Source organism: Canis lupus, chromosome 25, assembly GCF_011100685.1.
Source record: "Canis lupus familiaris isolate Mischka breed German Shepherd chromosome 25, alternate assembly UU_Cfam_GSD_1.0, whole genome shotgun sequence".
Lineage (NCBI taxonomy): Eukaryota > Metazoa > Chordata > Mammalia > Carnivora > Canidae > Canis > Canis lupus.
The window spans coordinates 25,239,804-25,266,996 of record NC_049246.1 but is presented as its reverse complement, the minus strand read 5'-3'; the positions used below and the strand labels follow the sequence as shown (position 1 = coordinate 25,266,996).

The 27,193-nt window shown below is 35.5% G+C and overlaps 1 protein-coding gene across 1 annotated transcript in view; it reads left to right on the top strand.

Moving 5' to 3' along the window:
• Positions 1 to 16,293, top strand: part of GLRA3 (glycine receptor alpha 3) — a 207,305-nt gene extending 191,012 nt beyond the window's left edge. The window contains exon 10 of the mRNA XM_038573625.1: positions 16,191 to 16,293. Coding sequence (XP_038429553.1) covers positions 16,191 to 16,196 — 6 coding nt within the window. The 3' untranslated portion in view covers positions 16,197 to 16,293. The remainder of the gene's footprint in view (positions 1 to 16,190) is intronic.
• The last annotated feature ends 10,900 nt before the right edge of the window (positions 16,294 to 27,193 follow it).

Sequence of the window (27,193 nt, the reverse complement as noted above, 5' to 3'; positions counted from 1 at the left end):
AATGAATCCCCCACTTAGAATATTCACTTGGTACATAGACACTTGATAAGTATTTGTGGAATGAATAGCATCACAAAGCCAATATTTATAGACATTAGAAAGTTATTCACAGTATATGCCAAAACACTAGCAATAACTAACTATTTGGTCATATGCTCGCAGCAGGCATATACTTCTTCCTATGCACCACGGCTCATGGTTTCATGGCTGCCGGCCTCAAACATATTGTGTCTTTACTTCCAACTGCTCCTATGAATAACACCTGAGTCTTCCCTAGCTTTTTCTAAGTATAATGACTTCTCTGGACTTGTCATTTCCTACTGTCTTTCAGCTCCGACTCCCATTACCAACTGCTAATCTCCCCATGAGTCCTCTAGTCAACCCTCCAAAGCAAGAATTTAATAGGTTCAGCCACTATAGTCTGCTTCTATTGGAGAGACTTTTACATTTAGGTTACCTCTTACTCTGTTAGCCACTTTATAAGTGGTCCTGATTTGGTTTAGGCAACCAATACTGGTTTCATGAGCTGTGATAAGATAAGAGAATCATCTAGTACAGAGCTAGTATCGGTATGGCATGCAATCTGTGTGAGAAACTATCAAGAAGACTGGTAGAAGAGCACTCATTTAGAGGTTTCCAAGAAAGGGACTATGTAAACAGTAAAAACGTTTACTTGTCCTATCCAAGCAAATTCATTAAATGTTATGTTTTCATTTGGGAAAGAAGGAAAACCCACAGGTATATTAAATAATAATGTTATCGGTGAGATGCGACCACTTATATGCAAAGGAATAGTTTATAAATAGCTCATCCAGCAAGAGTAATTGTAGGAGGGATGCAGAAGGACTTATCCCTTTATTCACCAGTCATGCCACCAAAACACAATGGGACTGGGTAAAAAAATATGGAAAGAGCTTTAGATGTCAAGGGCTGCCTGTCCTTTTGCCAATCCATTCTTGTACATATGAAGATCCTTGAAACAAAGCCAGTTGCAGTATGAGGGGTTGTATTTCTGTAGACATTGAACACAAACTAGGTCCCACTAGGGCATATATTCATCTATTACAACTCCTCCCATGGCTATTTAAATATAGCACATCTATTTTATTTTGCACATGCCCATAAATTACTTTACAAAACATCATATCTTTAATTTATTAAAACAGGTCATTATAACTCAAAACTACCACCACTATCATTGCTGGGATATATCTGAAGTTCAAGTTTTTTCTCCAACTACTTCAATTATAGCTTATTAAAGTGTTTTCAGTTGATAACTCTTTAGCACAATGATTGGCACAAGAAAACACATTTTTTGGTTTTGTTTTGGTTTGTTTTTATTGTGCCCTGGACCTTTCTTATTTGAGCAGAGAGGTTCTAACATGAGAAAAGATGTCTATGTTCCAAAAGCTAAGATGGCATTTTAGAGGCATGGAGAAATTCCCCCAAAATCTTCCTCTTGCCTTCATACTCCTTCTTACTAAGCTGTTTCCTAGCCATGTATCTGTACTTTGCCAATGCTCTCTTCTCCAACTGCAGTTTTCTAAGCCTTTCATTTTTCTTCTTGTCTTAGAGATATATTTAACATTTAAAGTATATAATGTGGAGGTGCCTGGGTAGCTCAGTGGTTGAGCATCTGTCTTTGACTCAGGGCATGATCCTGGAGTCCCAGGATCGAGTCCCACACCGGGCTCCTTACACGGAGCCTGCTTCTCTCTCTGCACATGTCTCTGCCTCTCTGTGTGTGTGTCTCTCATGAACAGATAAATGAAATCTTAAAAAAAAAAAGTAAAGTATATAATGTGAATAAAGGCCCACAGCAGCAAAAAAAAAAAAAAAAAAAAAAAGGGGGTACAATGTGGTGTGTACAATGTGCTGATTTGATATAATCATTTCATTGTGAAATGATTCCCACAATCAAGTTAATTAACTCATGTATCATATCACATATTTTCCTCTAAGAAAAACACATTCTTTTTTTTTCATTTTTTCATATATTTTTTATTGGAGTTCAATTTGCCAACATATAGCAAAACACCAAGTGCATCCCGTCAGGTGGCCCCCTCAGTGTCCGTCACCCAGTCACCCCAACCTCCCACCCACCTCCCTTGCCACCACCCCTTGTTCATTTCCCAGAGTTAGGAGTCTCTCATGTTCTGTCTCCCTTTCTGATATTTCCCACCCATTTTCTCTCCTTTCCCCTTTATTTCCTTTCACTATTTTAAATTCCCCAAATGAATGAGACCATATAATGTTTGTCCTCTGATTGACTTACTTCATTCAGCATAATACCCTCCAGTTCTATCCACATTGAAGCAAATGATGGGTATTTGTCATTTCTAATGGCTGAGCAATATCCTATTGAATACATAAAACACATTCTTAAGAAAAAATTGCTGGGGCACCTGGGTGGCTCAGAGGTTGAGCCTCTGCCTTTGACTCAAGTCATGAACTTGGGGTCCTGGATTGGGTCCCACATCAGGATCCCTGCGGGGAGCCTACTTCTTCCTCTGCCTATGTCTCAGCCTCTCTGTGTCTCTCATGAATAAATAAATAAAATCTTAAAATAAAAAGCATTTAAAAAATGAATAAATTGCAGAAAAGGTAAAGATACACATTGTATTAATCAGTGCTTAATAAAAGTTGAAGATTTAAAGCTCTAAATTTTATAACATCTTTGAGATGTCACTCACATATCATAATTAAAATGTGCAACTCAGTAGTTTTTAGTTAATCATAGTTATGTAACCACCATCACTAATTCCAGAACATTCTATCACCTTGAAAAGAAACTCTCTACCCATTATCACTTACTCTCCCATTTCCTCCTATCTTTCTCCTATCCATTGGCAACCACTATTTCTATGGATTTGCTTATACTGAATACTTGACGTAAATTAAATTCTACAGTATGTGGCTTTTGTTTCTGGCTTTTTTCACTTAGCATACTATTTTCAAGGTTCATCCATGTTGTAGCATGAATCAATATTTTATTCATTTTCACAGCAGAATAATAGCCCACTGTATGAACATAACAGATCTTGTAGAGTTTTGTTATAGCATTTAGAAATACAATGAACAGAATTGCTGAGATAACATTGTGCAGAGCACCCTTCTGGGCAAGAAAAGATAGGTAAAAATGCTATCAACAAGCAAATATGCTTCAACTGTTTGGGCTAAAATGGTCAATCAATTCATTTTATAAGAATCTAAAAGTATCAACTCAAAATTTGATTTAACTGAACACTTATCTCAGAAAAGTACTCAGTACAAGTAAAGTATTCAAATGTAAAAAACAATAGTTGATTTTTTATCCCTTCATATCTTTGAGAATTATATCCTATTTTGTTTTCCTTGTTAAACAGAATCTTTTAGTTGATAAGAAGATAATGTAAGATATTGTAGATCACACATTGTTACCAACTGTAATATGGAAAGAATCCAGGCATCATGCTCTTCAGATTCTTTGGGATTGAGTCATATCTGCATTATTAGTCAAATCACAGGATTGTAATATATATTTTAAAATATATTTATCATATACCAGAGATGTCCTAAACATTGTCCATGATGTAAATACATTTCTGCTACTTAGTAAGACCATTCTAAGGCAGTAACATATGATTGCCATGTATTAGAATTATGACATAATTTACTAAGTACTCTATAAACATGATGTAGTTTACCTGCAGTGAACCTATATGCTTGGAGAATGGGTGTTCTTTATTAAATTGAGTATTAATATAAGAACCTATTTATTTTTTAAAAGATTTTATTTATTTATTCATGAGAGACACACACAGAGAGAGAGAGAGAGAGAGAGAGAAGCAGAGACACAGGCAGAGGGAGAAGCAGGTTCCATGTAGGGAGCCTGATGTGGGACGAGATTCAGGGTCTCCAGGATCACGCCCTGGGCTGAAGGTGGTGCTAAACCACTGAGCAACCCAGCCTGCTCTATAAGAACCTATGTAATTTGAGCACTGCTATAGAAATTTTTTCAAAGACTCGGTACTTTGCTTTTCAGCTATAGTAAGTATAATCCAGTCAGAGTGCAACATTGTGTTGTCTGAAAAGATGAAAATTTGTCAAAAGATAATCATTTATCAACAACTTAAATTGTATGAAAATAGAGATACAGAAGTACATAGTTAGCAAACACATGATTAATTTACGTTTCCTTTTGAATTTTAAATCAGGAAAGTAAATCCATAATTAAAATTTTAAATCAGGAAAGTAAATCCATTAATTAAGCCTTCTTATTACTTGGTTATTGGTTAATTTAGGTTTTACATTATGTTAATATTGTTAATATAGATTAATGTATTTATGAACTTTATAATTTAAGTTTTTTGGATGGGATCTTTCAGTTTGTTTTTAATCTCCTTGACTTTTCTTGCCATGCTACTCATAATATAGCAACTATAAAGGTTTTTTTTTTTTCTGTGAGATATATGTTTTATGTAACTGCTCAGGGATAATGTTCAAAATCAGAAAAGGTAGGACAAATAAGTGATGAAAGAGTCTAAATGTATTGGACATTGAATGAGAATATTAGAATTTGCATGAAAACAGCAAGTTAAAGGCAATTAAGAAAATATATGCTTGACACTAAAGGATTACAAAATCAGAAAAAAATGAACAGCATAAGTTAATTTAAGGCTTCAACACAGTTATGGCTCTCAGTTGAATATTTCATGGAGATAAACAAGGGCTGAACTCAACAAGAAACACAACTAGCAACTTCAATGAAATTCTATGATTGAGGGGGAAAAATGCCTCTATTTGCCTGTCTAGCAAAATGGAGACCAAATCTAAAGAGAAAATAATAACTAAATGAATTATAAAATCAATCTCTCCATGACGGAATGTCTACAACACCCAATCTCTCTTGGTAGAATTCTATTTTACTTTCATTAGTCATTTTGTTGTCATTAGGACATGGCCTATGGGGTAAACCTCCAGAAGCTCATTATTTTAAGCACACTGACAACTGATTGTGAAATTCCTTGCGATCCTGTTTGAATTTTAAAGTAGAAATATTTAAAAAATAAATAAATAAATAAAGTAGAAATATTATGTACCAAGTTAAGAAAGTCTTAAGCAAACAATCACTTTGGTGTATACCTTAGAGGAACCTAGGGCATGCTCTTATTTTCAGTATTTAAAATTAAATGTGTATGTTCGGTACTATAACTTCCCATTCTCCTTTTTTTGTTTTTGTTTTTGAGATAGGACACCTTCTCTTTCATAAAAATGTTGATATACTGAATGAACATTAAGCCACTTGAGTTTTACTGTATATAGTTAACTAAAATCAAAATGACAACACTCCTTTTATTACATTTCCAATGGTTAACAGAGACCAGAAGATTGGAACTGGAGACAGAGGAGAGGATGATTAAGTTCTTAAATGATTAAGAACTCAGGTGTTAAAGTTCATCAAGATTGGTACAGGTCTGAGCTGTACCTCTTGTGTAGTAGCTCTGTGAGTAACCCTTCCACGCCTTAGTTTCTTTGGCTTCAAAACAGGGACAGAGGAACTTTCTGAGGGAGTTGTGAAGCATAAATGATATCCTGCACATGCTGAGTTTTGTCCAGTGCCCAAATGGTAGTGCTGTTCACGTTTTTGTTTGTGTGGTAGCTATAAAGACAGACTAAATATACGTAACACAGATATAAAGAAAATGCATTAAAAATGAATGAACATTTCAAAGAGTCAGCCTGAAAAGAAGAGATGATATTTGAAAGTGAGTTTTAAAAAAGGAGGTAAATAAATGGAAGCATATTATTTCAGGGGAAGGAATATGTATAACGTTGAAAAATCATGACATGGGGTACCTGGGTGGCTCAGTTGGTTAAGTGTCTGCCTTCATCTCTGGTCATGATCCCAGGGTCCTGGGATCAAGGACCACATCGGGCTCCCTGCTCAGAGACAAATCTTCTCCCTCTCCTCCCTGCTTGTGGTCTCCCTTGCTCTCTCTCTCAAATAAATAAATCAAATATTTTTAAAAAAAGAAAAATCATAAGATGACACCAATGATTTGACGAAGTACTGCTGGAATAGAGGATTGGTTCCTGGTGTAGAGAGAAGAGTGAAAGGTAGTGGGAGATAAGGCTTGAAAGACAGTGGTGTTTTTGTAAAATTGTGAAACTCCTACTAATCAAACTTGGCTATAAGGTTTTCTTTTAGGTAATGGGAATCAAGGAGAACTCATTAGTAGCAGAGCACCATAACTTGCTTTCCTTTAAGAAAGATAATCAAAGCTTATTTGTGAAATATAGGTGAACTGGAAACAGTGATAACACAGAGGCCACTTAAAAAGAAATTATAGATGTTAAAACAAACTATACTCAGTTGGGCTGGATTTGAATAAAACTATACCAGAACCAAAGATGTGTAGAGGTGGTACTCATTTAGGGACCTTCTCCCTTCTTCCCACTCATAGACTAGACATATACTACTTCTTAACTTTTTAGGGCTGCCCACTGCAGGGTTTGAAAAATCCACCCAATCCTGTCCCATGATCCAGGAAGTGAGTCATTGCTCAGGCAAAACTTACAGGCTGAAACCAGCATCTAAAGTCAGGATGAACAGGAAATCAACACCTGGATAAACACGGGAACAAAAGAAACTGAGAAAACCTACTAAACAGAAAAGTAGGCAAGAGTATGAATGGATAAGGATAGGCCAAGAGAAAATGTGAAGTGAAACTGATCCCTGGAAGATACGTCAAACATGCAGACATGCAGTAGTAAAGTATCTAAGCAGATAGAAATAAAAACTAAATGCATAAAAAGAAAAATAGGAAATCCACAAAATGTGGAAAAGCAAATAAGCACATAGCACCAGTATTGAGAGCTTAATGATTGAGATGGCTGTCTGCTTTGATCTCACTTGCCCTATTTGATTTCTGCTGGGATAAGTGTCTATCTCCTCCATGGTTCTAATGCACACACCCACGCTTAATACCCCCTCCACACATACACACACCCTATGATGGCTTACACATAAAAGGAAGTAATAAAACAACAAAACCTGTTCCAAGAAATAGACTGGAACACCTTAATTTGCCTCTCTTATTGTTTCTTTTGCCCTGCAATTCTTGGCTCTGAACCCAAGCTTTCAATATTTGCTTCTCCCCGCTCTTTGGTTCCAGCTGTCTTTCACCTTTACTGATCTTTGACTTGGCATGAAGTTCTCCCAGCAAGAGTGAGTTCCTGCAGCCCCCCACTGGCTGAGCTCAGCCTTTTACCCCGCTTCTAATATCTTCACTTGGAAAGTTCTAGAGAGACAAATCTAAGTCATGAATTTGGGAGCAAGACTGTGAGACACCTGGCTCAGATGAAGGAGTGTACCTGCCAAAAGGAAAACTTCCATCAAACAGATCTAGACAGCTCAGACCCTGCTGCCTGGGATAATGTGCACTTATTTCCTTTTTTGCTTGTTTGTTTAGTTGGTATACTTTAGACTACTTTACATGTAAATCTATGTCTTTAATGGTAAACCCATCTGATATATTGATGTATAATAACCCTAGAAAATATTTCATAAGCCAATTGAAAGAAATGACTTGAAGATAGCAGAAAACATGAATGAAGTTCAAATCTCAGTGTTCCTTGCTTACACCATTCTACCAATGATGTGAACATCAGTGAATTTGTAAGACCTAGCTGCCTGCCATGGACACTGACATCTTATGAGAAAATGGCCCCAACCAATTTTATTTTCTTTCTCTTTATTCACTTTGGCCTCTGAAATATGATTTTTAGAGAACTGAAAAAAAAAAATGAAACTACTAACCTAAAGACAGAAGTTGCCAGGAATTTTATATGTACATATGTATATGTACATATTCTCTAGTTATCAAACATGACTTTATGAGGGATGGTTTATAAGGGGATTCAGATACCTCTATTATGGTTGACATATATTCTGCCAAAAAAGATATCCTACACCTAAAGGCAAAAAACAATTGAAATAATAATTATCATTTTTAATTCTTACTATTGCAAACAATGTGCTAGGTTTGTTTTTTTAAAGATTTATTTATTTATTTATTTATTTATTTATTTATTTATTTATTTATTTTAAATTTATTTTTATTGGTGTTCAATTTGCCAACATACAGAATAACACCCAGTGCTCATCCCGTCAAGTGCCCCCCTCAGTGCCCATCACCCATTCACCCCCACCCCCGTCCTCCTCCCCTTCCACCACCCCTAGTTGAGAGAGAGAATGTGCATGGTGAGGGGAGGGGCACAGGGAGAGGGTGACAAGCAGACTCCCCGCTAAGCGTGGAGTCTGAACTGGGGCTCAATCTCCCGACCTCAGCTGAGATCATGACCTGAGCCGAAACCAAGAGTCAGATGCCTAACTGACTGAATCACCCAGGCACCCCAGTATTGTGCTAGCTTTTAAAAATACATTATTTAATCTTCATGTTACACTATGAGGTAGATATTAAGACTTCAATTTTACTGAGAAGAAAATGAAAACTTTTAGAAAATTAAAATGCCTAAGATAACATAGCAAGGACATATATGAAAATACATTAATAATCACATATGTACAAGGCAAGAGATAGTTATGAAAAAAGGAAAATTTTTAAATTATGCATATACATCAGCCTAAATATTTCATTCATTCCACTTCAGGGTGAGATTAATAGATCTGCATGGCAGTAAGTAGGACTCTGACAAAGACTTTCTTTAAAAAGAGAAGTAAAAAAGCCAATGTTCTCGCCAACTTTTCTCAAAAAAAGTTAAGAGAACAATAATATTGAGTATAATCATCTCTTAATAAATATTAGAACGTTAACTTTTACAATTATGGATTCCTGATATTTACAGTTTTGCTTATTTATTCTTTTTAACCATATATTGAATTCCACCCATGTGGCATACATCATCACATACCCTGGAGCTGCAACAGTAAGCGAGGAAGCCAGCATCCCTTCTGTAGCCGAGCTGACATTCTAGTTCAGGAAACACAGATAAATGAAATAATTTCCAATCAGGGATCAGTGATATAAAGTTACTGACAGCTGACATAGAGAACAAAAGGGTTGGAGGTGTTAGAAAGGTTATCTGGGATCAAGTTTAGTGGACTTCAGATGTTCTGGTCTATCCAGCCTGTATCTCAGTGATTAGTGAACTATTTGTTCTCAGCATTGAGAAATTGTGAACAGACCATCGGCCAAGGTGCCTGCTCCACCTACCATAGAGGTAGAATCATGGCTTCTTTCCCTCCCAACAGTGATTTGTTTGGGGACAAGCACATAACTCAACGGAGGACAACCAGAATCTGATACTTTAATAAAGGAAAACGTTACCACTACAGTGGAGGTGCTAAGCTTGTGAGAAGTTAGCTGCATCATAGTGACAACTTAGAGGGAATCTGTCTAAGAAACGAAAGAGAAAGAGAGAGGGAGAGCTTAACAAACAGAGTTGTGACTAAAGCCACAATCCACCTTGGCATATTTCAGTCTGGGGCCAATAAGTTCCTCCTAAGTTGCTTGTTGGATTGTCATTGATTCCTATACCATTATTCATGAAAGGTCCATGAATTAATTATTCATAGGTGAGATTTAAGCTTTGGCATGAATGATATAAATGAAACAATTGTGAAGAATATGGAGCAGCATCACAGGCAGAGAGAAAACAGGATGTGAAAACTTCCTAAGAAAGGAAATAATTCTATAGCATGTTCTAGAAGCTAATAGTTTTATCACCTAGTAAGGGAAGATAATACAATAATACCTACCATCATTGATATAAATCAACATCTTACTGGAGTGCCTTGCCAATAAAAGAAGGAAGTAACAGAAATAAAGTATTATGGGATAAGAAAGGAGGAGACATCTGTAAATATATGTCTTTATAGAAAATTTTAAAATACACACACATACACCCTGTTAGAACAAATAAGAGAGTTCTGCAGGAATCATGAGGAAAAGATCAATACAAAGAAGTGAGTGATGTTTATATACATCAGCAATAACCTATTAGAAAATGTAATAATATAAAAATATTCTATTTGTGATAGCAGCATAAACATTGTGTTTCTATGAACAAAATTAATAAAAGATAAGCGAAACTGCAACACAGAAAAATTGCAAATTTATTATAGATGGACATAAAATACCATTTGGAGAATTGAAGGAAGTTCAACATTATATATATTTCAAATTCTCCTCAAATTTATCTACAAGTCTAATGTAATTGCAATTAAAACACTCAGGGAATTTTTTATGAAGCTACTATAGGAAAGATAAAACTTTACCACTACCCTCTTAGGGTCCATGACTAGGCATGAGAATCAAGTTGACATAAAACAGATTAACAGGGGAAAAGCATACAGAAATTTATTCTTACATGGGAGCCTCCATAGGAAAATGAAGACCCAAAGAAGTAGCAAGACCCCAGTGCTACACTCAACAGACAGAAAGACAGTTGTAAAAAAAGAAGTAACTAAAATGTATAGGGAGATTAAAGGAAGATCAGAGTTATTTTAACAAGGTCTATTTGTATGGATTTTTCTGGCCTCAATTCCCTGTCTCTGGTAGTAGAATGCTCCTTTTTTTCTGGTACAGAGAGAGTATATTTCATATGGGAATTTTTTTTCCTGCTTTTAGGAAGAAAAGAGGAGATCATGGGTATCCTTTCTGTGTCTGTCAGGTACCTCTGGATAAAAATACTGTTTATGCTAAATGGTATATTTGGAGATGGCATAGTCCCTCACCTTTCACTACATAAATTAATTCTAAAATTCATTTGGAAAAATAAAAATCCAAAAAAAAAAGATAATTATGAAACCTAGGTAAGCCAATCAAGTCAGAGTGTTCTTTTCTAGTATCTTGCTCAAAGAAGGATCTGTGACTGGGGTCTTGGAGTGACCCAAGGGCTTGTGGATTTAATGCAGAATCTCACACTGTGTCCCAGACCTACCAAATCAGAATCTACATTTTAACAAAATCTCCAGGTGATACATATTCAACTTAAAGTTTGCAAAGCAATCGTCATTGTACCTTCTCTCCATAGATCTAACCTTGTGGACCTTGGGTTATATGATTGGTTTTGCTTTCATTCTATATCATTTGCTTAATATGGTCAAGATCTAAATTCAATTTTCTAGATATGCCTCCTTTTTATAGAAAAACCCACATGAGGGTCTCCTGGGTGGCTCAATCAGTTGGGCATCTGTCTTCGGCTCAGGTCATGACCCTCAGGATGAACCCTGAGTCAGGCTCCCTGCTCAGTGGGAAGTCTGCTTCTCCCTCTCCTGCTGCAGCTCCCCCTGCTTGTACTCTCTCTCTCTCTCAAATGAATAGAATCTAGAAAAAGAAAAGAAAAAAAAGAAAAGAAAAGAAAAGACCTCAAGAAATATCATCCAAATTAACAAGGTATACCTTGCATTCTACCATATGGAAGGAATGCCATATTATCTAATTACTTTCTCTGATTAATCACTTCTCAGATGAAATCTAGAGAATCAACGAGTAATGTCATAGTTTAAAATGGAAGCTAAAATATTCAGAGAAGTTGTGGGCTTCCTACAATACTTCTGTTTAACATACTTCCTTTCTTTCTATGCTCTATTTAGTGTTTCCATTTTTGTAGTGGGTTTTGTTACTCTGCTTTATGGTAGCACCACCAAACACTTACTGGTTTTGAAGGTTTCCCGCCAAAATTCTACTCCATTGTTCTCTGTGAATTTCAATCTCTATTATCAAAAGATTAGGCTCCTGAGACATTGCTTTGTTCCTTCCAGAATCCAAGCCTCACCAATGGAGCATGGCATTATTTGTAGAATGATTTGAATGTGCCTTTTCTCCTTTGCATTTCCTTTTACCCACCTCATCTCTATTCTACCAAAGGTGTGCTTTGCCTCAAGATGGTCTAGAATTGCTAATAAAGAATTTAAAGATAAAGAGTCAATATTCAGATTTTGAGATACAAAATAACATTTTTAAGACTGAAATAAGCCTATAGACTTAAATAAAAAACTTTACCAACAGGATTTGCTAAATAATACAATAAGGCCCAGTATCTGGTCAAATCGACTGTTAAGATTTCAATAAACCAGGGATATATAAAAACAAAGATATGACAGAAGGGAAATCCTTGCCATAAGGGAAAAGGGAAAAAGTCATCCCTTCCTCAATCAGGGAAGTATGAAAGTTTTGGGGAGGCAGAGAGATAGGGACAGACACAGAGTGAAAGATTCATGTCCCCTCTGGAATGAATTCTCAAAGAGGATGTAAAGGTTAGAGGGAGAGCTGCAATTAAAAGGGTGTTAGTCCTATTCTTGACAAAAAATTCTGAGTGGGATATTGTCATCTATGACGTGGGGTCACCTAGCACTTGCAACCAAGTGTCCGGTTGCAGACACTTACTGAGCCACTCAGGTGCCTTTGGCTCTAGTCGTTCTTAACAATTTTTGAATGCGCCATACTCTTCATGCCACCTTGTATTTGTATGTCTCTCCATTTTCTGAAAATTCATACCCTTTCTCATCCAGCCAGACATTCTCATTCTTTAAACTCTGCTCAGGCACCACCTCCTACCAGATGACTGCCACAACACACCCACACGCAGTCTGCATCCTCAACCTAAAGACTGTATTTCTCTCACCTGGGTTTTTCAAATTCCTGCAAATATCCTCAGTTCTTCTAGAACTTATGTTCGTGCATTGTCATTGCATGTTTTCTTGTCTGTCTGCCCTGGATTGATCTCCCTGAATGGAAGAATCTTTTATCTCTAAGTACTAGCATCTAACATACTGCCTGGCACTCAGTTACACTCAATAATTACTTCTTGAAGGAAGAATAAAAGAAGGCACACAAGGAAGTAAGCAAGCCAGCTGAATTATTATTGCCATATTATGGCAATAATATGGAAATGAGAGTAGATTTTTTCTTGGGAAGTGGAGGTGGAAAATAGGTCTTAGAGCTCTAAATTTTTTATTTGTAATTCTTTTTAGTAACATAAAATTAAAAGTTTCTAAATATCCACTTTTTGTTTGAAACTGTGTTATATAATACATGTGGTTTATAGCTACCTTAACATCCAAGAATAAGTTAGTGTCTTTTCAAAAATAATTAGTTACTGATGTGTTTAGTATAATTCAGGCGTCTGTCCTACTCACTGGGGGGAAAAAACTTCATTTCTTCTTATTACAAATAGGTCTGATAAATTTTATCCATCTCCACTATTGAAAATACATTTTGCTGCCTTAAGCCTTTCAGATATAGTTGGATTTATAGAAATCTGTTTGATAAAAAAGGGCTTTTTCATATAAGTTTAGAGATTTCTGTTTTATATGGCTTTTCTGTCCTATAATTCCATGCTTCTTTTCTTTCTTTCCCAAGCAAAATAGAAAAATCAAGAAGATAATAATTGAATATTCAAAATATTTACCTACTTTCTTTCTTTAAAGATTTATTTATTTATTTGAGAAAGAGAGAGAGCCCGTGTGCAAGTGGAGATGGGCAGGAGGAAAGAGAAGCTCAAGCAGACTCCCCACTGAACATGGAGCCCAGCACAGGGCTCTATCTCATGATCCCAAGGACATGACCTGAGATGAAACCAAGAGTCAGATGCTTAATCAACTGAGCCACTCAGGTGCCCCTGATCTACTTTCATCTTCCTTGCTAGTCAATTTTTTTTCAATTAACCATCTTGAGCTCGTTATCACGGATGTTAAATATTAGTTTTACAAATTTCTTAATCTGTATGACTTTTGTAACTTCTCCTAAGATCAGGGTTCTAGAATTTATTTCAGGTTCCAGTGAAAATCATAGAACAGATCACAAAAGAAATATAAAGATTATATAGATAGATACATACATATGTACATTTATATATAATTTTGGAAGCTCAGTTAAAAGGTTTCTTTTTAAAAATATTATGTTCTTTTTTCAAAGTATTTAAACAGGTGTTTGGTATTTTAATAGTTTTCAAATATAGTCATAGGTTAACTTGCTTACAGAAAAATTGGTATTTATGCCAAGTGTCAGAAGATGTATATACCCTGTTATCATTTAAAACAACTAACCACTATTCTTTCTTGGAGATTTTCATTATACTTGTATTAAAAAATACAATTTAAGTGTCAAAATATTGCTCTGATTTGGATTCGTGTAGAGGTAAGTGGAGGAAAGAGAGACATTAATAGAACCATATAATGAGATTTTTTTCAAAGTTCAGTTCTCTGTATCACAACCTGTTAAAAAAAAGATAAAGATTAATTTTCCCTCTTTTATTAAAAATTAGAGAATGAGTTCACCTTCTTGTTACCCAAATTTAAACAATTTTGATTTGCTCTTTGAATTTCTGCAAATATATAGAAACATAATACAATAAATGAGATTTGTAACCTTAAGACTTTAGAATCCAAATGAACGACAAGAAATATATATTTTAGAATAAACATTCATACTCATCTTCATGTTCCTTACTCCAATCTACAGAGCTAAATATAGATTCTAAAATAAGACAAAATAAGTTTTCTGTTATCTTTCCTTATCAACTACTAGAGAAAGCAACAATCCACTTCAAATGTGATATTATTCAGAAAACTAAATTTTTTATAACAGAATCCTTGTTCTCAAGAAGCTTATAATTTAAAGATAAAATAGCAAATAATAAAGATGCAATATATGTATATGCATAAATTCATATAAACATGCTTTAAAAGCAACATATATATGTTAAAGTAGCATCTAGAATAAGGAGAACTTAACGCAGAATTAGAGCTGGCAAATACTCTTGTTTATATCATTTTAAGGCTTGGTTAATAAAAGCCGTAAGAATTCCATGTCTATGAGATTGCAAAAGCAGTATCACTGAATACTTGTATAGTAGCCTAAAAGATCTGAAATCTACGTAATGAAGGCAGGAAATACATTTTTAAAAATAATAATAATACAATCGAACTCTCTTATATTGTCCTTCATATAAAAACCTCAGTTAAGGTTCAAGTTTATTGGAATTTCATAGCATGCATACAGATGGTTAGGCGGGCGTTCTGAGGGATTCTCGAGGGGGGGGGAGGGAGGAGGAGGGAGGGGAGGGAGGGGGGAGGGAGGGGGAGGGAGGTAGGGAGGATGGGAGTGGAGGGAGGGGGAGGGAGTGAGGTGGGGTTGGTGGTAGGCGGTGGAGTGGGGTGGGGGGAGGAGGGAGGAGGGTGGAGGAGGGTTCTGTTTTGTGTCTTTCTTTCTTTCTTTCTTCTTTCTCTTTCTGTTCTTTTCCTTTTCTTCTTAACTTTCTTTCTCTTTCTTTCTTTCTTTTTTGTATATAGTACAAAGTGACTACATTAGTGGTAGGAGTAAGTTGTTGCAAAATGAAATCTTATTCTATAATAGCATAAATTTCATGGGGGAAAAATATTCTCTCTACCTAGTTTTATTTCTAGTGCCTGAACTGAGTAGATTCTCAAGTAATATTGAAATAATAAAATGTAGGGAAGATTAAATACAAAGTAGTACAGCACAGGCAAACTCACAACAAGTATGAACAGCTGTTGTACCTAAGTTAGTATGCTAGTAGCTCTAATGATGACAAAAAAGAATCTGATGTGGTAACAAGATTTATTGAAATGTTAGACATCCTTTAAGGCCCAATTCATATATCACTTCTTTTTTATCGTCAGAGTTAAATTAATCTCTATGTTCTGCTTATATTTGTATCCGTCTCCTTAAAAAGAGAGTAAGTTTCTCCGTAAGTAACTTGGCAAAAAGATGATCAGGTTGGTGTTGAATAGATTTTGAAGGTCCATAAAGGCTCCAGTTAGGTGTCTAAGAATTTGCTTCCTGCACAGTAACTTGATTTGATTTAATTTATTCCCTTGTGGATTATAAAACTATACTTATATGAAATATGTAAACTTATAAATTCAAATAAGGCCCATTGAATGAAATAATAAACCAAGTAATGGGAAAATAAGAAATAAAATATGTACCTGAAGAAGCCTTATATAACATAGTGGAAACAAATTAACATCATTCCTCAAAGTCTGAGAAAGAAGAAATAAGTAAGCGATAGAATTTAGATAAACAGCATTCAAACTATTGAATTCCACACAACATCCTCCTCTCAATACTCAATTGACCCCCTTATCACTCTTATCAATACTCTCCTTTCTGTCTCCCTCACGTCTAATTCTTTTTTTTTTTTTTCTGTTCTATTAGGTGTAAGACATCACAAACTGAAATGGATAGAGTAGAAATTAATTAGATATTCCTATGGAAACTAAAAAGAAAAAGAAGAAAGGAAGGAAGAAAGGAAGAAAGGAAGAAAAAAAGAAAAAGAAAAAGAAGAAAGAAAGAAAGAAAGAAAGAAAGAAAGAAAGAAAGAAAGAAAGAAAGAAGAAGAAAGAAAGAAGAAAGGTGATTCTTCAGATTGACATTTTCCCTCTGTGTATCCCCAGAATCCTGGGTATCTGCTGCCTTCATTCTGTCAAACGTGGGCATTTGGACCAGGACTTGTTTTCATGTTTGAAAAACCACACTAGTGAGGAAGGTCATTAAAATAATTGTTTCATAATCTGGATTTCAATAACACCTGGTTGTATTATTTAAATATGTTTATATTCAACATTATAGAGCAAGAAAAGTAGAATATGGTAAAGGTCAGAAGAGAACATTTTTTCAAGGCAGAGATAAATGAGAATATGTATATCAAATTAGGGGGCCAAGCTAATTTCTAATCATATTAGCATTAATCAGTTAAGCTTTTTATATATATCAAAGTATCTAAGAGCCAATTTCTGTTGTTTTCCTATTCCAATTCTTATTTCTTTTAGTTATAATGTGTGCTTAATAACAGAACGATAAGAAATAGAAGAAAAGGGAGAAGTCTTCAGGATGAAACTAGATCCTTTAGGAGGCATCAGAAGCCCAAAATTGCTAATATTTAATGTATTTGAAATATATTTTAAAAGGTGTGGAAAACAATGAATCAAGGATGGAAAGAAAGAGGACAAGAGGATGAAAAGAAGGATGGAGAGAGAGGAAAACACAGAAAGAGTGAAGGCAGAAACAAGACTAAGAAAACCAATTTTCTTGGCAATAAAAATTATTTAAACTTTTCAGTTTTCAAGCATTAACTATTTTATTTCATTTTATTTATTTTTTTATTTTTATTTATTTTTTATTGGTGTTCAATTTACCAACATACAGAATAACCCCCAGTGCCCGTCACCCATTCTCTCCCACCCCCCCCTCCCCTTCCACCACCCCTAGTTCGTTTCCCAGAGTTAGCAGTCTTTACGTTCTGTCTCCCTTTCTGATATTTCCCACACATTTCTTCTCCCTTCCCTTATATTCCCTTTCACTATTATTTATATTCCCCAAATGAATGAGAACATATAATGTTTGTCCTTCTCCGACTGACTTACTTCACTCAGCATAATACCCTCCAGTTCCATCCACGTTGAAGCAAATGGTGGGTATTTGTCGTTTCTAATAGCTGAGTAATATTCCATTGTATACATAAACCACATCTTCTTTATCCATTCATCTTTCGATGGACACCAAGGCTCCTTCCGAGTTTGGCTATCGTGGCCATTGCTGCTATAAACATCAGGGTGCAGGTGTCCCGGCATTTCATTGCATCTGTATCTTTGGGGTAAATCCCCAACAGTGCAATTGCTGGGTCATAGGGCAGGTCTATTTTTAACTCTGAGGAACCTCCACACAGTTTTCCAGAGTGGCTGCACCACTTCACATTCCCACCAACAGTGTAAGAGGGTTCCCTTTTCTCCGCATCCTCTCCAACATTTGTTGTTTCCTGCCTTGTTGATTTTCCCCATTCTCACTGGTGTGAGGTGGTATCTCATTGTGGTTTTGATTTGTATTTCCCTGATGGCAAGTGATGCAGAGCATTTTCTCATGTGCGTGTTGGCCATGTCTATGTCTTCCTCTGTGAGATTTCTGTTCATGTCTTTTGCCCATTTCATGATTGGATTGTTTGTTTCTTTAGTGTTGAGTTTAATAAGTTCTTTATAGATCTTGGAAACTAGCCCTTTATCTGATACGTCATTTGCAAATATCTTCTCCCATTCTGTAGTTTGTCTTTTAGTTTTGTTGACTGTATCCTTTGCTGTGCAAAAGCTTCTTATCTTGATGAAGTCCCAATAGTTCATTTTTGCTTTTGTTTCTTTTGCCTTCGTGGATGTATCTTGCAAGAAGTTACTGTGGCCGAGTTCAAAAAGGGTGTTGCCTGTGTTCTCCTCTAGGATTTTGATGGAATCTTGTCTCACATTTAGATCTTTCATCCATTTTGAGTTTATCTTTGTGTATGGTGCAAGAGAGTGGTCTAGTTTCATTCTTCTGCATCTGGATGTCCAATTTTCCCAGCACCATTTATTGAAGAGACTGTCTTTCTTCCAATGGATAGTCTTTCCTCCTTTATCGAATATTAGTTGCCCATAAAGTTCAGGGTCCACTTCTGGATTCTCTATTCTGTTCCATTGATCTATGTGTCTGTTTTTGTGCCAGTACCACACTGTCTTGATGACCACAGCTTTGTAGTACAACCTGAAATCTGGCATTGTGATGTCCCCAGCTCTGGTTTTCTTTTTAACAATTCCCCTGGCTATTTGGGGTCTTTTCTGATTCCACACAAATCTTAAAATAATTTGTTCTAACTCTCTGAAGAAAGTCCATGGTATTTTTTTTCTTTTTTTTTATTTATTTTTTATTGGTGTTCAATTTACTAACATACAGAATAACCCCCAGTGCCCGTCACCCTTTCACTCCCACCCCCCGCCCTCCTCCCCATGGTATTTTGATAGGGATTGCATTAAACGTGTGTATTGCCCTGGGTAACATTGACATTTTCACAATATTAATTCTGCCAATCCATGAGCATGGAATATTTTTCCATCTCTTTGTGTCTTCCTCAATTTCTTTCAGAAGTGTTCTATAGTTTTGAGGGTATAGATCCTTTACATCTTTGGTTAGGTTTATTCCTAGGTATCTTATGCTTTTGGGTGCAATTGTAAATGGGATTGACTCCTTAGTTTCTCTTTCTTCAGTCTCATTGTTAGTGTATAGAAATGCCACTGATTTCTGGGCATTGATTTTGTATCCTGCCACGCTACCGAATTGCTGTATGAGTTCTAGCAATATTGGGGTGGAGACTTTTGGGTTTTCTATGTAGAGTATCATGTCATCGGCGAAGAGGGAGAGTTTGACTTCTTCTTTGCCAATTTGAATGCCTTTAATGTCTTTTTGTTGTCTGATTGCTGAGGCTAGGACTTCCTGTACTATGTTGAATAGCAGTGGTGAGAGTGGACATCCCTGTCTTGTTCCTGATCTTAGGGGAAAGGCTCCCAGTGCTTCCCCATTGAGAATGATATTTGCTGTGGGCTTTTCATAGATGGCTTTTAAGATGTCGAGGAATGTTCCCTCTATCCCTACACTCTGAAGAGTTTTGATCAGGAATGGATGCTGTATTTTGTCAAATGCTTTCTCTGCATCTAATGAGAGGATCATATGGTTCTTGGTTTTTCTCTTGCTGATATGATGAATCACATTGATTGTTTTACGGGTGTTGAACCAGCCTTGTGTCCCAGGGATAAATCCTACTTGGTCATGGTGAATAATTTTCTTTTTTTTTTTTTTTTTTTTTTTGGTGAATAATTTTCTTAATGTATTGTTGGCTCCTATTGGCCAGTATCTTGTTGAGAATTTTTGCATCCATGTTCATCAGGGATATTGGTCTGTAATTCTACTTTTTGGTGGGGTCTTTGTCTGGTTTTGGAATTAAGGTGATGCTGGCCTCATAGAACAAATTTGGAAGTACTCCATCTCTTTCTATCTTTCCAAACAGCTTTAGTAGAATAGGTATGACTTCTTCTTTAAACGTTTGATAGAATTCCCCTGGGAAGCCATCTGGCCCTGGACTCTTGTGTCTTGGCAGGTTTTTGATGACTGCTTCAATTTCCTCCCTGGTTATTGGCCTGTTAAGGTTTTCTATTTCTTCCTGTTCCAGTTTTGGTAGTTTGTGGCTTTCTAGGAATGCGTCCATTTCTTCTAGATTGCTTAATTTATTGGCGTATAGCTGTTCATAATACGTTTTTAAAATCGTTTGTATTTCCTTGGTGTTGGTAGTGATCTCTCCTTTCTGATTCATGATTTTATTGAGTCTTCTCTCTCTTCTTTTTAATAAGGCTGGCTAATGGTTTATCTATCTTATTAATTCTTTCAAAGAACCAACTCCTGGTTCTGTTGATCTGTTCCACAGTTCTTCTGGTCTCGATTTCGTTGAGTTCTGCTCAAATCTTTATTAACTCTTTTCTTCTCCTGGGTGTAGGATCTATTTGCTGTTTTTTCTCTAGCTCCTTTATGTGTAAGGTTAGCTTTTGTATTTGAGTTCTTTCCAGTTTTTGAATGGATGCTTGTATTGCGATGTATTTCCCCCTTAGGACTGCTTTTGCTGCATCCCAAAGATTTTGAACGGTTTATTTCACTTTAGACATGAATAAAAAAAGAAAAGAAAAAGCATAAAAACATTTAGAACTAATAAATTCAGTAAAGTTACAGAATACAAAACTAATATACAAAGTTCTGTTGTGTTTCTGTGAAATAGAAGATAGAGAAATTGAGAAAACCCATTTACAATTACATCAAAAGAACAAAATATTTAAGAATAAATATAACCAAGGATGTGAAAGGCTTATATGATGAAAACTATAAGACACTGATGAAAGAAATCAAAGACAAAACAAATAAATGGAGAGATATTCAATGCATGTGGATTGAAAGAATTAATATCATTAAAATGTTCATACTATCCAAAGCAATTGACAGATTTAATGCAATCCCTATCCAAACACCAATAGTATTTTTCACGATATTAGAACAAATGATTGTAAAATTCGTATGGAACAACAAAAGACCCTGTAAAACAAAAGGAATATTGGGATAGAACATAACTGAAGGTGTCACAATCCCAGATTTCAAACTACACTAAAAACTTTAGTATTCAAAACAATATTTTTGGCCATATGATATTGGCTAAAAGAGAGAGAGAGAGAGAGAGAGAGAGAGAGAGAGATCAATGGAACAGAATAGAGACCCCAGAAATAAATTCATGTTTATATGAACTATTAACCTACAACAAAGAAAGCCGGGATATACAACGAGGAAAAGAGATTTTTTTTTTTAATAAATGGTGTTGGGAAAACTGGACAGCTACATGCAAAAGAATGAAACTGGACTACTTTCTTGCACCAAATCAAAATGGATTAAAGACCCAAATAGAACACTTGAAATCATAAAACTTCTAACAGAAAGCATGGTAGTAATTTCTCAGACTTTGGCTTTAGTAATAGTTTTCTAGACCTGTCCCACCAGCAAAGGAAAAAAAAGCAAAAATAAACAATTGGCAGTATATCAAACTAAAAAGCTTTTGTACAGCAAAGGAAACCATCGGCACAATAAAAATGGGAGAATATATTTGCAAATGACACATCTGATAAGGGGTTAATATCCAAAATATATAAAGAACTCATACAACTCAATACCAAAACAACAACAACAACCAAACACATACACAACATATTATCTGTTAACATGTTAAAAACAGGCAGAGAACCTGTATAGACATTTTTCCAAAGAAGATACACAGATGGCCAAAACACACATGAAAAGATGTTCAATATCACTAATCAGGAAAATGCAAACAGAAGCTCAATGAGATATCATCTCATTTCAATCAGAATGACTAGTATCAAAAAGAAAAGAAAAGAAAAGAAAAAACAAGTGTTGGTGAAGATGTGAAGAAAAGAGATCTTCAGGTGCTGTTGGTGGGAATGCAAATTGGTGCAGCCTTTGTGGAAAATGGTATGGAGGTTCCTCTAAAAATTAAGAATAAAAATACCATATAATCCAGTAATTCCATTGCTGGAATATAAAAACACTGATTCAAAAAGACATATGCACCCCGATGTTTATTGCAGCATTATTTACAACAGCCAAGATATGGAAGCAACCTAAGTGTCTATTGATAGATGAATGAAGAAGATACATGTTTGTATATATACACACAGTGGTATGTTAGCTATAAAAAAAGTATAAAATCTTGCCATTCACAACTACATGGTTGGACCTGGATGGTATTATATTAAGTAACATAAGTCAGGTATGTGGAATCTAAAAAACAAACAAATGAACAGAAAAACAGACTCATTAATACAGAGACTGGTAGGGAGAGGTGAGGAAAGAGAATGGGGGATGGATAAAATAGGTGAAGGGAATTAGTATACACAAACTTCCAGTTATAAAATCAATAAATCATGGGGATGAAAATACAGTATAAGGAATTCAGTCAATAATATTGTAATAACTTTGTATGGTGACAGATGGTAACTACACTTACCATGGTGAGCATTGTAGAATATATATAATTGTCAAATCATTATTCTGTATACCTGAAACAAATATTATATGTCAACTATGCTTCAATTATAAATACAAAATGTTAAAATTTTTAAAATTAAAAGCATAAAAAACATTAAAAAGCTTTAGAAGAAGATCTCTGAAACTAAGCAGAAGGTCATTAACAACAAAATTTTAAAATTATATTTAAATAACAAGGAAAAATGCAGTTGTATTTTTGTCTGAAATCAAAGCTACATTCCAAATCTGAGCTACAATAAAGCCCCATGAGTACTATAATAAGAAGCATTGACAGGTACTAAAAGGCTCATCATTAGGCCCCATACACAGAAAGACAATACAACAATTGATTTTCTGAATTATCTTAAAAGATTATTCCCTAACAATTTTTTTTGTTTGTTTCTGAAAGTATAAAACTCCGTTATGTCCAAAGGAAAAAATAATAATTTAACTATTTAGGGATTTATTCTTACATAGTTGGGGTTACTAAAACCATTTTGTGGACCAAATGCTGAAAAACAAATCATAGATTTTAAAAAATTAGCATAAAGAATAGACACTGAAATTTACCAGGATATGCTAACTCAAAATATGCCTCTTCAGTATACAGATTATTTTGAGCTAAAAGTCAGTAAGACCAATAAACCTGAGACAAGCTCTAAAAACAAGGCACAAGTCCTCCTTCAGTAAAAGAAACTTCTATTTATAAAGGGAATGTCTATTTGTAAAGATGTCTTCCGCTCCAGTACCAGGTAGAGGGCTCTTCCTGTAACAGTACTCCAGCTGCTCTTAAGGGTTAACTTACTTCTGGTTAACACATTCCTTACTTGTTGACCTAACTCCCTAGATCTGTAACAGAACCAATTTACTTTCTTTGAGGGTTGCAGACCACGGGCCTTGAGGAGTGAAGGACCAGAACTTTCCCAGGCCACAGAAGCCAACAAGTTTGAAGTTGCCTTAGCTTTCGATTGGCTGAAAATTTTTTTTTTAGTAAATTGTTTTTTTTTCTTTTTTAGATCACACAAATGATTTTACTGACCTCTCTTTGTGCATTTGTAGACCTGGCCTTCCTTTGCAGAAAGAACGGAGTACTCACGCACTTTATGAAACAAGAACCTTACTCCCTTGCAGGACTTCCTCACACTGGGATAGTGTCTGTAGCTGGCATGGGGAGTCTGCAGGTGATCAAGAAATGTTGCAGGCCACTGCACTTCCTTTGCAGATTAACTACCCTAAACCCCTTTCAAAACCACAGGGGCCAGATAGAAACCTCAGAGTTGCCTTTTGGTCAAGAGTCCACACTCTTTCCAGGTTGAGGCCCTATGAAGTAGGCACTGACTTAAATAAATATACATAACAAACATTACTTAATTACCCTTCTTTACCACAATTTTCCTAATCACCTTCCCATAACTTGTGTCCCCTACTCAGAACCCTCAAACTCCTTTCCCTTTGTTTAGCCAAAAATGGTAGATAAACCTAAGTTCTCACCACCCTTCTGGTTACTCATCACTGAGTGTTCCCATGTGTACATGTGTGGTGCACATGTTAATAAAAATGTTTGTTTTTCTCTTGGTAATCTGTCTTTTGCCAGTCTGATTTATAGGACCCCAGCCAATGATCCTAAAATGTGTAGTGGAAAAAATTTTTTCCCTCCCCTACAAAAGCAAAATGAAAGGTTTCATAATTGCACAGAATTATGTTTAATTCCCAAGTTGAAAAGAGCTATGGATTCTGAATGTAATCTGATCTACAAGATTAAGCTCTTCCGAAGCCCTCAAAAATATGAAATTCTGTTTGTGATTTGAAAAAATGCTTATGCCACAGTTACCCTTATAGACCACACAGTAAACCCTGATACAACACTTCATTAATTTGTAAGACTAGAAGTTCTTTGGATGGGGATAAATTACTTTACCAAATAGGCAAAATAGTTTCACTAAGTGTGGGATATTCATGATTTCCAATAGATTAGTGCAGTTTAACTACAAATAGTTGGAAGACATAGCAGAAACCAAAATAAGTAATAACACACTGATGGGAAAAAAGAGGGCAGTTATTTCTACCTCAGCAGTAAATCTGACAAGAAGATAAATAAAAACAAATTACAAACCATAAAAAAAGGTATAAGTTAACAGATTGAATAGTTAACTTCCTTTTATGGAAGGTATTTTTGTTTTTGTTATGTTTTCTTGCCAATTTCCTTTTGTACTGCTGTCTTTTCCTTTGTTTATGTCATGTTAATGTACCTCCTAGGGCAGCTCTTTGCAACCTTAATAACTAGTATACAATATATTCATTCTATGTGCAAAACAGCTAAGTTTTCATCTTTCTCCATAGTCCCAAGGAATTCAATTTGGAATAAACAAATTCATCATAGTATTTAGTTAAGTTTTTTTTTAAATTATTTTGGCTATGTTTGTTAAGGAAAGCACTTAAATTTTGTCTCTAAGTTTGAGTTGGAGATTTTCCTTTACATTTGTTTTCCTTTATATTTGTTGCTGATTCTATTCGCAAATTTGTGAGAATAGGTCAGCAAAATATTTTTTCTTTCCAAATGATGCATGGTATGGTAAAAAGAGTACAGATTTAGGAATGACACACTTAGGTTGAAACTCCATATTACAAAGCCTTTCTGAGTCTCATTTCCTTCTTTCCGCAATCGGGAAAGTAATTGCCTACCTTGTAGTTTTGTTGTAAGGTTTAAATGTAATGTACATAAAGCTCCTTGACACATAGTTGGTAAATAATAAATAGTATCTGTTATTATTGTAAATTCCAACACAGTCTATTCTGCTTACTTCTTTGCCAAAACAAAAATGATTAACAAAATATATTGTGAAAATGAATAAAGAGAAATCACACTGAGGTATAGTCAATAATGTGGATAGGTTAGAAAGGGCTACCACTCAATGTCAATTATAGGGGAAATTGTCAATTACAGATCCCAACAAGTGTCCACCACCCACCCCAGCAGAAGCATCTTCAATAAGAAGGAATCATCAACCACAAGGCCCAACAGGAAAAGATGTATATTGCATCTCCTATGAGAAATCAACCACCCATGCAACTCAGTCAATGAGTAGTATCACCCTGAACTCTTGTTTTTCTCTAAAGGACTTTTGTTCAAAACAAACCCTCCTAACGTCCTCCTTCTTCTCCACAAAATAACATTCCTCTCTTTTGTTGGACTTGCTTATGGTTTTGCTGAAGCTTGCTTGATCTGAACTGCAATTCTTTGCTATTCCTGAATAAAATAATTTTTGGTGGTAAAAAGTAACTGGTAGTTTTATTTTTAAGATGAATAGTATATACCTATGTATATATACATATATATGTATATGTATATATGTATAATATATAGTATGTACATATCTTTTCTGCTTGGACCTATACTATTAAAAATTGAAAAAATGCATATATTTATGTTGACAAAACAAATCTAGGTTTATTAGATGTAGAAATATTTTTAATATTTTATCTATATTACTATTATAGATATAAGAGTAATCCTAAATACCATATAACTGTAACAAATGACCTGCATTTATGAACGTGGAAGCAATTGACTTCAAAGGTAGGAAATATTTACAGATCTTAAAACCAGGTACAGAACAACTTGTTAATTAATGTCAGATGGTGGTCCTGATTATCTCTAATTGGGAGATAAAATAGTTTTTACATCCAATATTTCAAAGTTCTGCAAATCCATACCTGGCAGTTAACTAGCTAATAATGTCTAGACCACAGGACAGATCTAAAACTATAATAATCATGGACACTTAGCAGTTGCAAAGGACAATGAAAAAGAGGGCAAAAATGAAATAATCTCTCAATAAATCTTAAAGTTTACCCTAAAGAGCAATAGAGCAAGTTGTTTTCCATGAGGTACATAACTATTGTCAAAGATAAAGCTGGGTACTAGCTAAAGGCTGCAAAGACCCGTTTTCTTTAGTGATACCTACTGCAGTAGGGAAGAGTTCAGTGTAAACTGAGCTCTCAGACTTGTAAAGAGATGACTGGAGATGTAAAGAGATGACTGGTTTTAAAGGGAGAATGAGAGAGTAGGGAGGGGCAGTAAGCAGAGGTCCCTGCAGAGTCAGGAAAGTGAAAAATTATAAATAGTGGGAGAAAAGGTCAATGTCAATGCCTTCAGGCCATCTGTGCCTGCTAACTAGCATTTACTGAACTTAGGTTGTACTCTCCCACGTAGACTTGAAGACAGGGGCCCCATCCTTCCGGATGATTACATTTCAAAAGAATGGCTTTCAAGTTCTTGAAAAAGAGACCACTTCGTTGTGGAAGATACACACACATCTCAAAGGGACAGAGGAAGAATTTACAATAGTAAGCTTGTTTGTTTTTGTTCATAAGTGCCCTAAGACAGGGAGGTCGGGGGCCCTATCTTCAGGTGTTAGTTGGAACAAATGGTAAATTCTTTTGACAGCTTTGAGCTTTTCCAGACAGGAACTCGACGGGGGCTGGGCCATCACAGGGACAGAGTCTTAGGCTTCTAGGAGTCATGTTAGAGTTTGGTCAAGGAGAGAATCTTTGTCACAGTTCTATCTATGACATGATTGCTCCGTCTGCTTGAGGACAAATCAGTTAGGTTAAGGTCCAGTTTCAGATCCTATGTTCACCAGCAGGCTTCACTCCATTCGGCAGCAAAGTGACACACCACTCAGCAAGTTCCCCAACAAGCCAAGCTGTGATTTGCAGAAAGGAATAAGGGGTCCCATTCCCCTCATGTTTCCCCTAGGAAACATGGTTATAACCACAAGAAAACA